The sequence below is a fragment of the Gopherus evgoodei genome, chromosome 3 (genome assembly GCF_007399415.2).
Source record: "Gopherus evgoodei ecotype Sinaloan lineage chromosome 3, rGopEvg1_v1.p, whole genome shotgun sequence".
Lineage (NCBI taxonomy): Eukaryota > Metazoa > Chordata > Testudines > Testudinidae > Gopherus > Gopherus evgoodei.
This window is the reverse complement of record NC_044324.1, coordinates 130,235,555-130,249,082: the sequence shown is the minus strand read 5'-3', so window position 1 is coordinate 130,249,082 and position 13,528 is coordinate 130,235,555. Positions and strand designations below refer to the sequence as shown.

Sequence of the window (13,528 nt, the reverse complement as noted above, 5' to 3'; positions counted from 1 at the left end):
AGATAGACAGAGAGTTTCATTCCATGACTTACTCAAGGCCACAGGATGAGTCAGTGACAAAGATAAGATTAGAACTGTGTTTACATAGCGTCTAGCACAAGCGGTGGTGGCCCATGATTAGGGCTTCTAGGAGCTACAATAATTCAAATAAATAACAGTTCATGAGTTTCTGGCTTTCAGTCTCACGTGAAATCTATTAGACCAGTGAGATTCAGACTGAGGCTTGCAAGCAGCTCTTTAATACATCTCCTGCGGCTCTTTGCAGCACATGATATTAAAACACTGTGATTTAATTATTAACCAATCAGGATGCTTTTACCATGTTATTAACCAATTGTAGTTGATAAATAATATTTAGTCAGTCACTTTCTTGTGAGAATAATATATATAAACTAAATATTCCCCATCATACTGTTTCAATATGAATATATAGTATTATAGTAAATTAAACAATGAATTCACACTACTTTAGCTTTTTTGGGTAATGTGGATTGCTAATTTGGCTCCTGAACCACTGAGGTCTGAGTATCACTGTAGTAGACCATGCTTTCTGTCCTCTGTAACTGAAGCAGATACCAATTATACATGTCCTACAAAATCATAATGACAACGTATTAGCCCAGCTATGGTACAAATGCCACTTGTTCTCCATTACCATCATGATTACATTCACTGCTCTGTTATAAACAAACACACACCTGCTGTAGGCATGTGACTGAGGAATTTGCAAGGCCTGTTTACAACTTTTACCTTTGTGATTTTTCCTACTGGAAACAATGCACTGAAAACCACTAAAAACCTTTTATTCATTACTACAGAATGAACATAAGTAAGATATTTCATCATTCAGTCAACTGTACCTCAATATTACTTTTAAGCTATGATCTTATTAATTTTTCCTTTTTTTCTTTCCAATCTACCTTTCTTCTCTTCCTTCTGCAGAGGCCTTTTTACCTTAACTACAACCCCTCAAAAATCAGTAACTAGCCCTTTCCAGGACCAACATCTATGTTACTATTAAATTGGTCAACATTAGGTGCTGTGCAGTACAACTTACAACATGCCTTTAACTTTGACTAAAATACAATCTCAATGACAAGGTATCATGTTTTGCTCTTCAACCTTGTTTATCTCAGCAAGCCACTACAACCAAAAGACCACATCTATCCTTTCAATTGCTATTTATTTCAGTTTATGTACAATAGCTAGGACATTGGAACTCGTCTCACTCTATATTAATATATTTATGGTTGATAGTCTATATATACACCAAAGAAGAGAAAAAGTGTTGTCTTCTACAAAAATATACAATAAATTAATAAGGAACATGGCAACTGGAAAAGAACATGACGACAATTAATCTATACAAGTCATTTTCCAAAACAACTGTTTCTCAAAATATTCACAAGCAGGGACATTGTAGGCCACAAAATGCACTACTCATATCCTCATCAATACCTGTTTACATAAGAGAAAGAGAAATATGTATGACTCCTTAGCACTATGAAAATAAAGAAGCCAGAGAAAGCAATACCAGGAATGCCCTGGTCTCTTATTTAAAAATTACAACAAACATATTTCAGGCATTATTTAACAGTCAAGGACCATAACACTACTGTGATCCAATAAACATAGGAACTATATATTATACAATTGCATAAAAACCTCTTAAAATATTGCTGAATTTGCAAAGTCATTATAATGCCCGTTAGCCACTGGCAACAACTTTGTTCTAACACAACTTAGTTTAAATGGCATAAACTTTCAAAGCCAAGCAGAAATGGAAATGAGCCAACAATTCATTAGTTTTGCTTAGGGTATAAAACATTTATATGCAGCTCTTTAGAACTATATCTTGCAGAAACAGGATGGATAGAAGAACCATGATGAATGTCTGAGCAGCAGGTTTGCTACTTTTCTTCCTCTCCCTCAGGAGTGATTTGAAAGGTCACAGATGAGCAGGAAAGGTGCTTGCACTGGGGACCAAGCCATAGACACAGCAGCAGACAGCCTGTGAACAGAGAGCCTGGCAGGAGTTTGGCAGCAGCAGGATACAAGCAGAAGAACCTGCAAACAGGAGGCAGAAGGCACCCTCCTCCCCCTAAAATTGACTGCTGCAGGACAGTGTGGTAGAGCTCTTAAGTGAAACTGCCAACGACATAACTGAACACTGTCATCAATATTTAAATAGTCCTCCAAGACAGGGCTGGACTAGAAAAGACTACCCAGATATCAGGTCTGAGGAACACCAGTTACCCTCCTATCCTTACAGTTGACTGCTCCCTTGGGACAGAGCTAAGAAAAACTGTTTATCTTTTATTTCAACTAAGGACTAAGCCATTGTACCTAAGATAGCAGAGGGGAAGCCATGTTAGTCTGTATCCACAGAAACACAATCTATCCTGGAAAACGATCCCTCACTCTCAGGGAGGCATGCCAGTCCTCGCTTAGACAGCCCCCCAGTCTGAAGCAAATACTCGCCAGCAACTACACATCACAGAACACTAATCCAGGAACCAATCCGGTAACAAACCCTGTTGCCTCCTCTGTCCCCATATCTACTCTAGCGACACCATCAGAGGACCCAACCACATCAGCCACACCATTGGGGGTTCATTCATCTGCACATCTACTAATGTAATATATGCCGTTGTGTGTCAACAGTGCCCCTCTGCCATGTACATTGGCCAAACTGGACAGTCTCTACCTAAAAGAATAAATGGACACAAATCAGACATCAGGAATGGTAACATACAAAAGCCAGTAGGAGAATGCTTCAATCTCCCTGGACACTCAATAACAGATTTAAAAGTAGCCATGTTTCACCAAAAAAACTTCAAAAACAAACTTCAAAGAGCAACTGCAGAGCTACAATTAATTTGCAAATTTAACACCATTAATTTGGGCTTGAATAGGGACTGGGAGTGGCTAGCTCACTACAAAAGCAATTTTTCCTCTCTTGGTATTGACACTTCCTCATCAATTATTGGGCATGGACTACATCCACCCTGACTGAACTGGCCTTGTCAACACTGGTTCTCCACTTGTAAGGTAACTCCCTTCTCTTCATGTGCCAATATATTTATGCCTGTATCTGTAATTTTCACTTCATGCATCTGAAGAAGTGCAGTTTTTTACTCATGAAAGCTTATGCCTAAATAAATCTGTTAGTCTTTAAGGTGCCACTGGACTCCTCCTTGTTTTTGTACCTAAGATATTTTCAACCCTTTCTTTCTTCCAGCCCTAGTGAATAATCCTTTCCTTTTAACATGTATGCAAGCACTTTTCAGGAAGCCACAGGTGCTAGAGTCTATAGGGTCAGCGGCTAAATGCTTATAAGCACTCCCTTCTGAGACTATTTTATACCTGGTGATTTATCAAGTATATGGAAAGTTTTGGAGCACTGCATCCCCCAGGGCAACCTATTGGTGTGGCACCAATTACAGAACATTCCCTTATTAATTGGGCACTGTTAGTGATGCTTAATTAAGCAAACTGCTTTACAAGATCTCATATTGTGTGTATTCTTGTACAAGATTTTCTAAGGTCATCACCATGCAGTTTGAGGAACTTAAATACATGGATGAATTTATGCTCACAGCACCTGAGTGAGGAAGGGAAGCATTAGGTCATTCTGACAGGCTACACTATCTGCACCTGCCAGGACTCCTGATGGAGGGAGACCCACCTACTGTTTTGGACACATTCAGTTAGCTCCTCACTTTACATTTTCTAATAAGGCCTGGTCTACTCTAGGGGGGCATAGCTGAAGTCAACACATCTTAAATCGACTTACCTCCAGTCCTCATGGTGCGGGATCAACGGCCACGGCTTCCCTGTCGACTCCGCTTCTGCCTCTCGCCCTGGTGGAGTTCCGGAGTTGACGGGGAGCACGTTCAGGGATCAATTTATCGAGATGCGATAAATCGATCCCCAATAGACTGATCCGGTGGGTAGTGTGGACATACTCTAAGTGCAGGAGTGAACTGCTGAGCCTTGTACTTGAGGACTCACTGAGTGTGAGCTTCCATAGTAAGGTTTTTTGATTCAAGATTAGTGTTTTGGAATTAGTCCCTTTACATTTATAGTAAAAGGAATAAAGCTAATTCACTTAAATAAGAGGTGCTTAGATGAAGATGTAGGAATTGCAAGGCAAACAAAGGTACAGTATAAAAGATGTATCCTCAGTTTAATACGTAGGGAGCTATTTATTTAACTCCCTGTTCATCCAGATGAGCAAATAAAATGGAAACTTACTAGTTATTAAAAAATTAATTGATTTACACATACTTGTTGAATATAGAGTAGCTAGACTCAGCTATTGTGTACAGTCATATTGTCTACTACAGCTAGAGACCTGTACAACTCGGTTTGTCACATAGCACTGTTAGTGAAATATCCGTTGAAAAGCAAGGTTCTCTCTTCACAAACTGTCTTACCCCAAAACAAAATTCCCAGTACTGTTGATTCAATTTTATTTTGTATTGTTAGGAATTGCAACCAACTTATCAAGCTGTCCAACATGTCACATTCTAAAAGAGCTGCTTCTACAAAATGCTCTATTGAGCCTCTCAAACTGGCATGACTTTGAATGCAAATTATGAAAAGCCTATTGTTCCTGTACAAGGATCCACAAGTGTTGGATCAATTACCTTTTGATTTAAGAACAACTGAAAGCTTTTCCCATTTTGAGAGAAATGAAAGACTAATCCACTGTTAGAAGTAATTTGTAATTCTTTTATGTGGAAGTTATTGTTGTGCTATTTAGGATTGATTGCTTGTTTGTGTTTCCTAAAAACTGTGGCCTTGCATCATGAACACACAAGTCAATGAACATGATAAAAGTTAGGTCTGCAGAATTTAGCAAATTTGACATTTTAGAAATATACAGGTGACAACACTCCGGGGTGAAATCTTGTCATTTCTGCCTTTTACATATTTCTTTACCAAAAATTGTAAGATTCTGCCAATTAATAAAACTGAAGTTTTTCCACAAATCCGTCCCAGGTGGTGTGTGTGTGCCGTGGTTGGTTTTTTGTTTTTAATACGCAAAACTGCCATTTTTGTGTATTTCTGGACAAAAATCTAGTTTTGTGCACAAGAGCAAGCGTTCTAAGGCAAAACAACAAAAAGGCTCTGCTTTTGCAGAGCCAGCGTAAAGAATGATTTTTGCACTGGCTTTGTGAGTGATGCAAATATTTTCACATATATATCAGCCATCCACACATAATAGTGGGCAGTTGGAAGGGCTACAGGCCCACAGAAATTTAAGCAGGAAGTCAAGTAGAAGTTATGGCAGCTCTCCAGCCTTTTCTGTCTGTTAGCTCAGTGGTTTTCAAACTTTTTGTATCGATGACCCCTTTCACACAGCAAGCCTCTGAGCATCAGCCCCCCCCCCTTATAAATTAACAATGGTGGGGATACTTTAATTTAATGTCAGAGGGTAGCCGTGTTAGTTTGGATCTGTAAAAGCAGCAAAGAGTCCTGTGGCACCTTATAGACTAACAGACGTATTGGAACATGAGCCAATTATCTTATCATAAAAGACAATCAAGTTGATCAGGCATGACTTGACCTCTCTCTCCTTCTAGTGCTTCAGATTGGTTTTCTTGAGGACCTGCTCCATGATTTATCTAGGGACTGAGGTGAGGCTTCTCCTTCCCAGGTTCGCCTTCTTCTCTTTTTTAAAAATGGGCACTATATTTGCCTTTTTCCAATCATCTGGAACCTCCCCCGATCACCATGAGTTTTCAAAGATAATGGCCAATGGCTCTGCAATCACATCAGCCAATTCCCTCAGTATCCTCAGATGCACTGCATCTGGCCCCATGGACTTGTGCATGTCCAGCTTTTCTAAATAGTCCTTAACCTGTTCTTTTACCACTGAGGGCTGCTTACCTCCTCCCCATACTGTGTGGCCCAGGACAGCAGTCTGGGAGCTGACCTTGTCTGTGAAGACCGAGGCAAAAAAAAGCACTAAGTACTTCATTTTTTTCCACATCATTTGTCACTAGGTTGCCTCTCCCATTCATTAAGGGTCCCACATTTCCCCTGACCTTTTTCTTGTTGCTAACATACCTGTAGAAACCCTTCTTTTTATCCTTCACAACCTTTGCTAGCTGCAACTCCAGTTGTGTTTTGGCCTTCCCGATCAAACCCCTGCATGATCAAGCACTATTTTTATACTCCTCCCTAGTCATCTGTCCAAGTTTCCACTTCTTGTAAGCTTCCTTTTTGGGTTTAAGCTCACCGAAGATTTCACTGTTAAGCCAAACTGGTCGCTTGCCATATTTGCTATTCTTTCTGCACCCCGGGATGGTTTGTTTCTCTGCCCTCAATAAGGCTTCTTTAAAATACAGCCAGCTTTCCTGGACTCCTTCCCCCCTAGTATTAGCTTCCCACAGGATCCTGCCCATCAGTTCCCTAAGGGAGTCAAAGTTTGCTTTTCTGCTGTATTTTGCTACTCTCCTTTCTTCCTTTTGTGAGGATCCTGAACTCAATCATCTCATGGTCACTGCTGCCCAAGTTGTCACTCACTTCTACTTCCCCTACCAATTCTTCCCTGTTGGTAAGCAGCAGGTGGAGAAGAGAATGGCCCCTGGTTTGTTCCTCCAGTAGTTGCACCAGGAAGTTGTCCCCAACACTCTCCAAAAACTTCCTGGATTTTCTATGCACTGCTGTATTGTTCTCCCAGCAGATGTCAGGGTGATTGACGTCCCCCACTAGAACCAGGGCCTGTGTTCTGGTAACTTCAGTTAATTGTCCAAAGAAAGCCTCATCCACCACATCACCCTTGTTGCTCTCGCTTCTAAACTTAACCCAAAGACTCTCACCAGGCTTTTCTCCAGTTTCATACTGGAGTCCTATTCCACTCACAGGTGAGAACTTGTGAAAAAGGCAAGAAGCCGCTGGAACATATTACAATAGCACAGTGACATTGAGGGTATGTCTACACGACCTTGCAGTTCAGACAAAAGGAGTGGGAACAGCAGTCCACATAAAAGTGCTGTGTACATAGTGTCCACACAGGGGAATTACAGCACAGCACTTCAGTACACATTCTATTTGCACCTCCTTAGTTCGAACCGAAGGGCTGTGTAGACATGCCTTGAGCTACATGTATAAAGGTAGTGGGGGATGGGGGTGCAGTTGATGGAATCTAACAAACAACTAGTTACTTGAATTAATGTTACCTCGGACACAGTAAAATCTGTCCTAAATGACTGACAAAGTTATCAGCATAAGTATACTTTGGAAATATTGGACTGTTTGGTGCCACTTAATATTTTGGTTTTCTATTTTATAATTGACTTTTTCTATCCCACCAAAAGTCAACAAATTCCAAATAAATATTTTCCTCTCACGAGAGTGGATGTATTACTCAGCAAATGTGTATAATTATCTCTTGAAATATGTGTCTGACTTCAATAAATGTTAAATGGACAGTATATTAATTTACCTAGAATACAATAGACTGCCCAAAAGATGCAAATAATAATGAAAAAAAGAGCTCTTTTCTTCCCTACATGCAACACTAAATGAGAAACGATGCAGAAATGCTAGACCAAATGGTGAAACCTTTCTTGAGAAAGTCTCAATTCCATGCATCCAACAACTGCAAAAAACCCAAAACCCGGATACATTAAGCATATAATTTCTTCCTTAATATTAATATAACAAAATCTACAGCACATTTTAATGAAAGGATATCTTGCTGGACTGTCCTTAAGGGCATTTAGGAATCCTGCTTGCTGTGATCCTGTGGAAACAAAAACCAAATTTTACGAATGAGTAAGAATTTTCAGTATAGGCTGCTTTCATCATAAATCACATCCACAGATAAAAAACAATAAGAGCCTGAAGATCAGTTGCATAATTATATTTTGAAAGTATTACAGCTGAAGTTATTCTACAAAAAAGTGGCAGTTATAATCAGATCTAACATCTGCAGGGTATTTCTCAGTCATACCAGATTGATGTCTGCACCATTTTGCATTAATAAGATTTCTAATTATCCCTCTGTTCTTTTCCACCCTAATACAGAAAAGAGACTGTTAGCTACTTTTGGACTTGGAAATCCTGTAAGATATACACGCTGCTATGACCCAGATTTTCAGCAGTCTCTAGCTTACTCTGGGTGCAGCCAGGCAAGTATGGGCAAATAAGCCAAATACAGTTCTCTGTTCCTTGGGCCAGTTCTACACCACCTCCTGCCCCCTGTCTACATTAGGACATCTTGAGACTGCTCCAATGTATGCTGGCTGGCTATGGCCACCAGGGCAACATCCACTAGCTGGGAAGAGCCAGAGAACAGCATGTTCTGGGCACATTCCTTACACCAGAGAGGAAAGGTGGTGTAGGAGATAGCTATGCCAGCTCCACGCTCACTGGGGAGTCCCCACATTGGGGAGATTTGCCCACTTTCCAGTCCCTATGCACTGAACTGATATCAAGGGGCTGAAGAGACTGGCCCTTAATGCTACACACATTATAAACAACTTTGCATTCTACTGTATCATTTAACTATTATTCATTTAATACATCTTAAATATTTCCCTATGAAGAAAATTCTCCCTCCTTAGCCAAAGAGGATCTAACGGGGGGAAAAAAATCTTGATGATGACGATCTTTTTTAAGAGACGCCATTTCCATGGGCCAGACTAGTGGCTTAGAGTGGTCGCTATTAAAAAAAGGAAAAAATGACTTGCCTTATATTTTTCATTCTTGATTTTTTTCCCCAGGATTCTCACATTTGGGGCTTAGTTTCACGCCACAACTTCTCTCAGGTATCAGGCCCTTAAGTACACCAGCAACAGGTAGGTATGTGAACGACACTCCCTGTTGGTGGTCATATATCTCTAGACACTTCCTGATTTACCACAAAGTGAAGGTTCCTCAAACCAAATAAATCAATCACAAAAACAAAATGGCTGAAAAATTAATGCCTAAAAAAGTTGAATGAATACAAAAGATAAAGTCTACATTGAAAAGGTTTTCCTCTCTGAAACTGAGTGGATGTGGGTGGTCAAGTGAGAATCCTGCAAGATGATGACTTCAGAGAAGCAGAATTACTAAGTAAGTAATTTTCTCTTCTCTAAAGATACTATCTGCATAGAATTCTCACTCTTGGAAATAAAACAGCGCAAGTGGATGTCAAAAAGAAAAAGAGCATCATTAGATAATTATAGCAGGCAGAAAGAACAAAGCCAAAGCTTATAATGTATGTTTTCTTTTTTAAAGTATACTTAAGGGTAAGACAGCTTCCCTCCAAAAAAGGTGCAACAATGACTGTCTGTAGGATGAATAAAAAATACAAAACAAGCTTCACAAATCTGGCCAATTCAAGGGACATGCCCCCAAAGTTATAAAACTCTAGATGCTAGAAATTTGGACTTTAAGAGAGGTTCGGCAGGATTGAGAGACTGAGATAAGATTGCTTCTGTGCTTTGTAAATGTATGGAATAAGGACCATTTGACTACTCTGCATATGACCATAATGAAATCTTTCATGAGTTAGGCAGGGAAGGCTGGGGAAAATATTGTCAAGATAAGTTAGCTCATTAAGGTGGAACTCCATTTACCTTGCAAAGGCATCTCAGATGAGTCCACAGCTCTTTATTCTTTTAAGATTTGGTAAAGAATGATCACTCACAAGAGCCTGAAGTTATCTCACTCTGAGATAGTCACTAACACTAGGAAAATAACCTTCCACATCAGAAACTTGAACTCACAGGTACTGAGTGGCTCAAAAAGAGCTTCCCAGGAACACATCAATATTCCATGACACCAGCAGTTTTTTAAATAAAGGTTTCAAAAGAATCAGTCCACCAAGAACCATGCAACAAATGACTGAAGAGACACTTTTGACCAGCTCACGATGGGTTGCTGATAAATGAACTCAAATGGAGTTAATCTTTAAGTTAGAATCATACAGGAAAAGAAGGTAGTCAAGCAGTTTTTGAAAACCTTTATAACTTTCAATATTAAGTCCTTCTCTTAGATAGTTTCCACAAGGGTAAGAGAACTCAAACCATCAGTTCAAAAACACTAATCCTACTGTGCTCTTGCCAGTAATCAAAGCTGTCACACACACAGCTCCCAGACTGGGATGGAGTAAAGTGTTATGATTCTGAGTGATCAGCCACGGCTAGGACTCTGATCCTGGTGGAACCGGCCTTGGACATCTGCAAAAGATCAGAGAACCTTACTGTGCTAGTATGAAGCTATTAGGATCAAGTATTTATCTGATCTGGATTTGGCCAGACTTGTGGAAAGGCATACAGGAACCTCCTTCCTCGGTGTATGGAAAAATAAGTATCTTTTGTTAATGCAGTGCCTTCTCTGTGTCTTGAGTAAAAGATGAGTGGTTTCTCATTGGGGTGAATGGTGAAGGGAACGACATCTAGTGTCCCACTGTGATGAAAAATCTGATTCACTACTTCCTGATCCAGGGGACCACTTGTGAGGCTGTAACATATCTACTAAGGAATTTCCTGGGTCACAGAGCTCCCTCCTTCATTGGAAGGGCTTCTGGAGAGACAACCTTATGCTGACTTGTTGGTTTATATAAAACATAGCCTAATTTGCCATTTGAATCAGGATCATCATGAGAGAGATCAAATCTCTGAAGATCTTCATCGAATTCAGAATCTCTCTTGCTGGTTGAATACTGATGTGCAGTTGTTGCTCCTAGAGCGTTCAAGTTCCTGTATAGGGTCCCCCATCCCTGGGTGAAAACATCAGAGGTCACTGATATTTGGATAGGATGATTTTGGATTCAGATTCTATTTTCCAGCTGAAGACTGTTTCTGGAGTATCAGGTAGTCTGGATGTCTGTAGTCCTCTGGATCTAATGTAAAATCATGATGCTTGCTTTCACTGGACTCTCACGGTACACTAGAGATAGTCTTTTGTGCAAATATACCATAGATTTTACAGCTACAAACTCCACTAGAGAGATCCTTTGGGGCCATCTGCCTGTCCCAAGTCAGATAAAGGAGGAGGGTTGGGCATGGGGCTAGCAACTCCACCTCGTAAAAAATCAACCTGCTACAGAAACGCCAACATTAGAGACAACAGAGACTTTTACCCTGGAAAAAGAACGGTCTTCAACTCAAAGATGCATGACGCTGGGTGGTAAAAGCCGTGAGGAAGCCACTAAGCCGATTACCCTTCTTGCGACCAAGAGGATTACCATAGGCACATGGAACGTGAGGACCATGTATGAGTCAGGAAAGATTGCGCAGGTTGCAGCTGAGATGAGGAGCAACAACCTGACCCTATTAGGCATTAGCGAGACAAGATGGACGCAAGCGGGACAGAGACGACTGTTGACAGGAGAGCTGTTGCTGTATTCAGGACATGAAGAGAGTGATGCACCCCACACACAGGGAGTAGGCTTCATGTTGTCGAAGCAGGCACAGAGAGCACTGATTGGCTGGGAGGCACATGGTCCCAGGATCATCACAGCATCCTTCAGAACTAAAATGAAGAGGATTAAGATGAATGTTGTTCAGTGCTACGCTCCAACTAATGACAGCGAAGAGGAGGACAAAGATTATTTTTACAACAGACTCCAGAGAATATTAGAGATTCTCCCAGACAAAGACATCATCATCCTTATGGGAGACTTTAATGCCAAAACTGGACCTGACAACACAGGATATGAACAAGTCATGGGGACCCACGCTTTGGGAGAGATAAGTGAGAATGGAGAGAGATTTGTGGATCTGTGTGCACTTAACAACCTGGTCACAGGAGGCAGCATCTTTCCTCACAAGCGGATCCACAAGAGTACCTGGGTATCACCAGCAGGCATGACAGAAAATCAGATCGATCATGTCTGCATTAGCAAGAAGTTCAGAAGATCCTTGCAGGACGTTAGAGTTAGAAGAGGAGCAGACGCGGCGTTTGACCATCACTTAGTGGTGGCCAGATTGAAGCTGAAGCTGAAAAAGAACTGGATAGACGCGTCAGACAGAAGAGTGAAGTACAATGTCAGCCTTCTGAAGGACCATAAGACCAAGGAAGATTTTGGACTGATGCTGAAGAATAAGTTCTCAGTATTGCAGGATTGGTCTGAGGAAGAGGAAGACAGTGTACTAAACAGATGGCAGAAAGTGAGAGAGATACTTAGGTCAGTATGCCAGGAAGTGCTTGGAATTAAGAAACACCAGCAGAAAGAGTGGATCACAGCACAGACCTTGATCAAGATAGAAGACAGAAAGAAGAAGGCGGCAGCAGTCAATAACAGCAGGACTAGAGCAGCAAAGGCCAAAGCTCAAAAAGAGTATACTGAAGCCCATAGAGCAGTGAAGAGGAATATCAGGAAGGACAAGAGAGAGTATGTGAATGAACTGGGAGCAGAAGCGGAGCAGGCAGCATACAGCGGTAATAAGAAACAGCTGTATGATACTACCAAGAGACTGTCTGGAAAGTTCAGCAAGCCAGAACGTCCCGTTAAAGACAAGCAGGGAAAGTCTATAACAGGAATAGAACAGATGAACAGATGGGCGGAGCAATCTGAGGAACTCCTGAACAGCACCACCAAATCCACCAGATAGCAACCTAGCCAGCAAGGACCTCCCAATTAATTGCGATAAACCAACCAGAGATGAGATCAGAAAAGCCATCACCATGATGAAGAATAGGAAGGCGGCTGGACCTGATGACATCCCAGCAGAGGCCCTGAAAGCAGACCTGGATGCTTCAGTGGAAATGCTGTATCCCCTCTTTGAGAAGATATGGGAAGAAGTAGTGATTCTGGTAGACTGGAAAGAGGGATATCTCATCAAAATCCCCAAGAAAGGAGATCTTAGCAACTGTGCCAATTATAGAGGAATCACACTCCTGTCGGTGCCAGGGAAGGTCTTCAACCAAGTCCTCTTAGAGAGAATGAAGGATGCCGTCGATCCACAGCTACGAGATGAACAGGCAGGTTTCCAGCAGAACAGATCATGCACGGACCAGATAGCAATGCTTCGCATCATAGTTGAGCAGTCTATGGAGTGGAACTCCTCGTTGTACATCAACTTTGTTGATTATGAGAAAGCGTTCGATAGCGTGGATCGAGAGACCCTCTGGAAGCTCCTTCGGCACTACGGCATCCCAGCAAAGGTGGTCAACCTGATCAAGAACTCATATGACGGTATACTCTGTAGAGTGATCCATGGAGGGCAGCTTACTAGCAGCTTCCAGGTGCAAACTGGAGTCAGGCAAGGATGCTTGTTGTCACCACTTCTCTTTCTCCTCGTCATCGATTGGATTATGAAGACATCCACCTACGAGCGTAGGAACGGAATGCAGTGGATGTTGTGGACCCAGCTTGATGACCTGGACTTTGCTGACGACCTTGCACTCCTTTCGCACAGTAAACAGCCGATGCAAGAGAAGACCAACGTAGTGGCAGCCACGTCATCACAGGTTGGCCTCAACATTCACAAGGACAAGACCAAGATCCTTAGGATTAACTCCACCAGCAATGACCCAGTCACACTGAATGGAAGCCCCCTGGAAGAAGTGCAGTCCT

At 41.5% G+C, this 13,528-nt stretch overlaps 1 protein-coding gene across 1 annotated transcript in view; it reads right to left on the bottom strand.

The window, feature by feature from the left end:
* The window catches only part of ZDHHC14 (zinc finger DHHC-type containing 14), a 164,167-nt gene that overhangs the window by 21,230 nt on the left and 129,409 nt on the right, over nucleotides 1-13,528 (bottom strand). Inside the window, 1 exon segment of the mRNA XM_030556649.1 lies at nucleotides 7,711-7,759. Within this exon segment, the coding sequence (XP_030412509.1) occupies nucleotides 7,711-7,759 (49 nt within the window).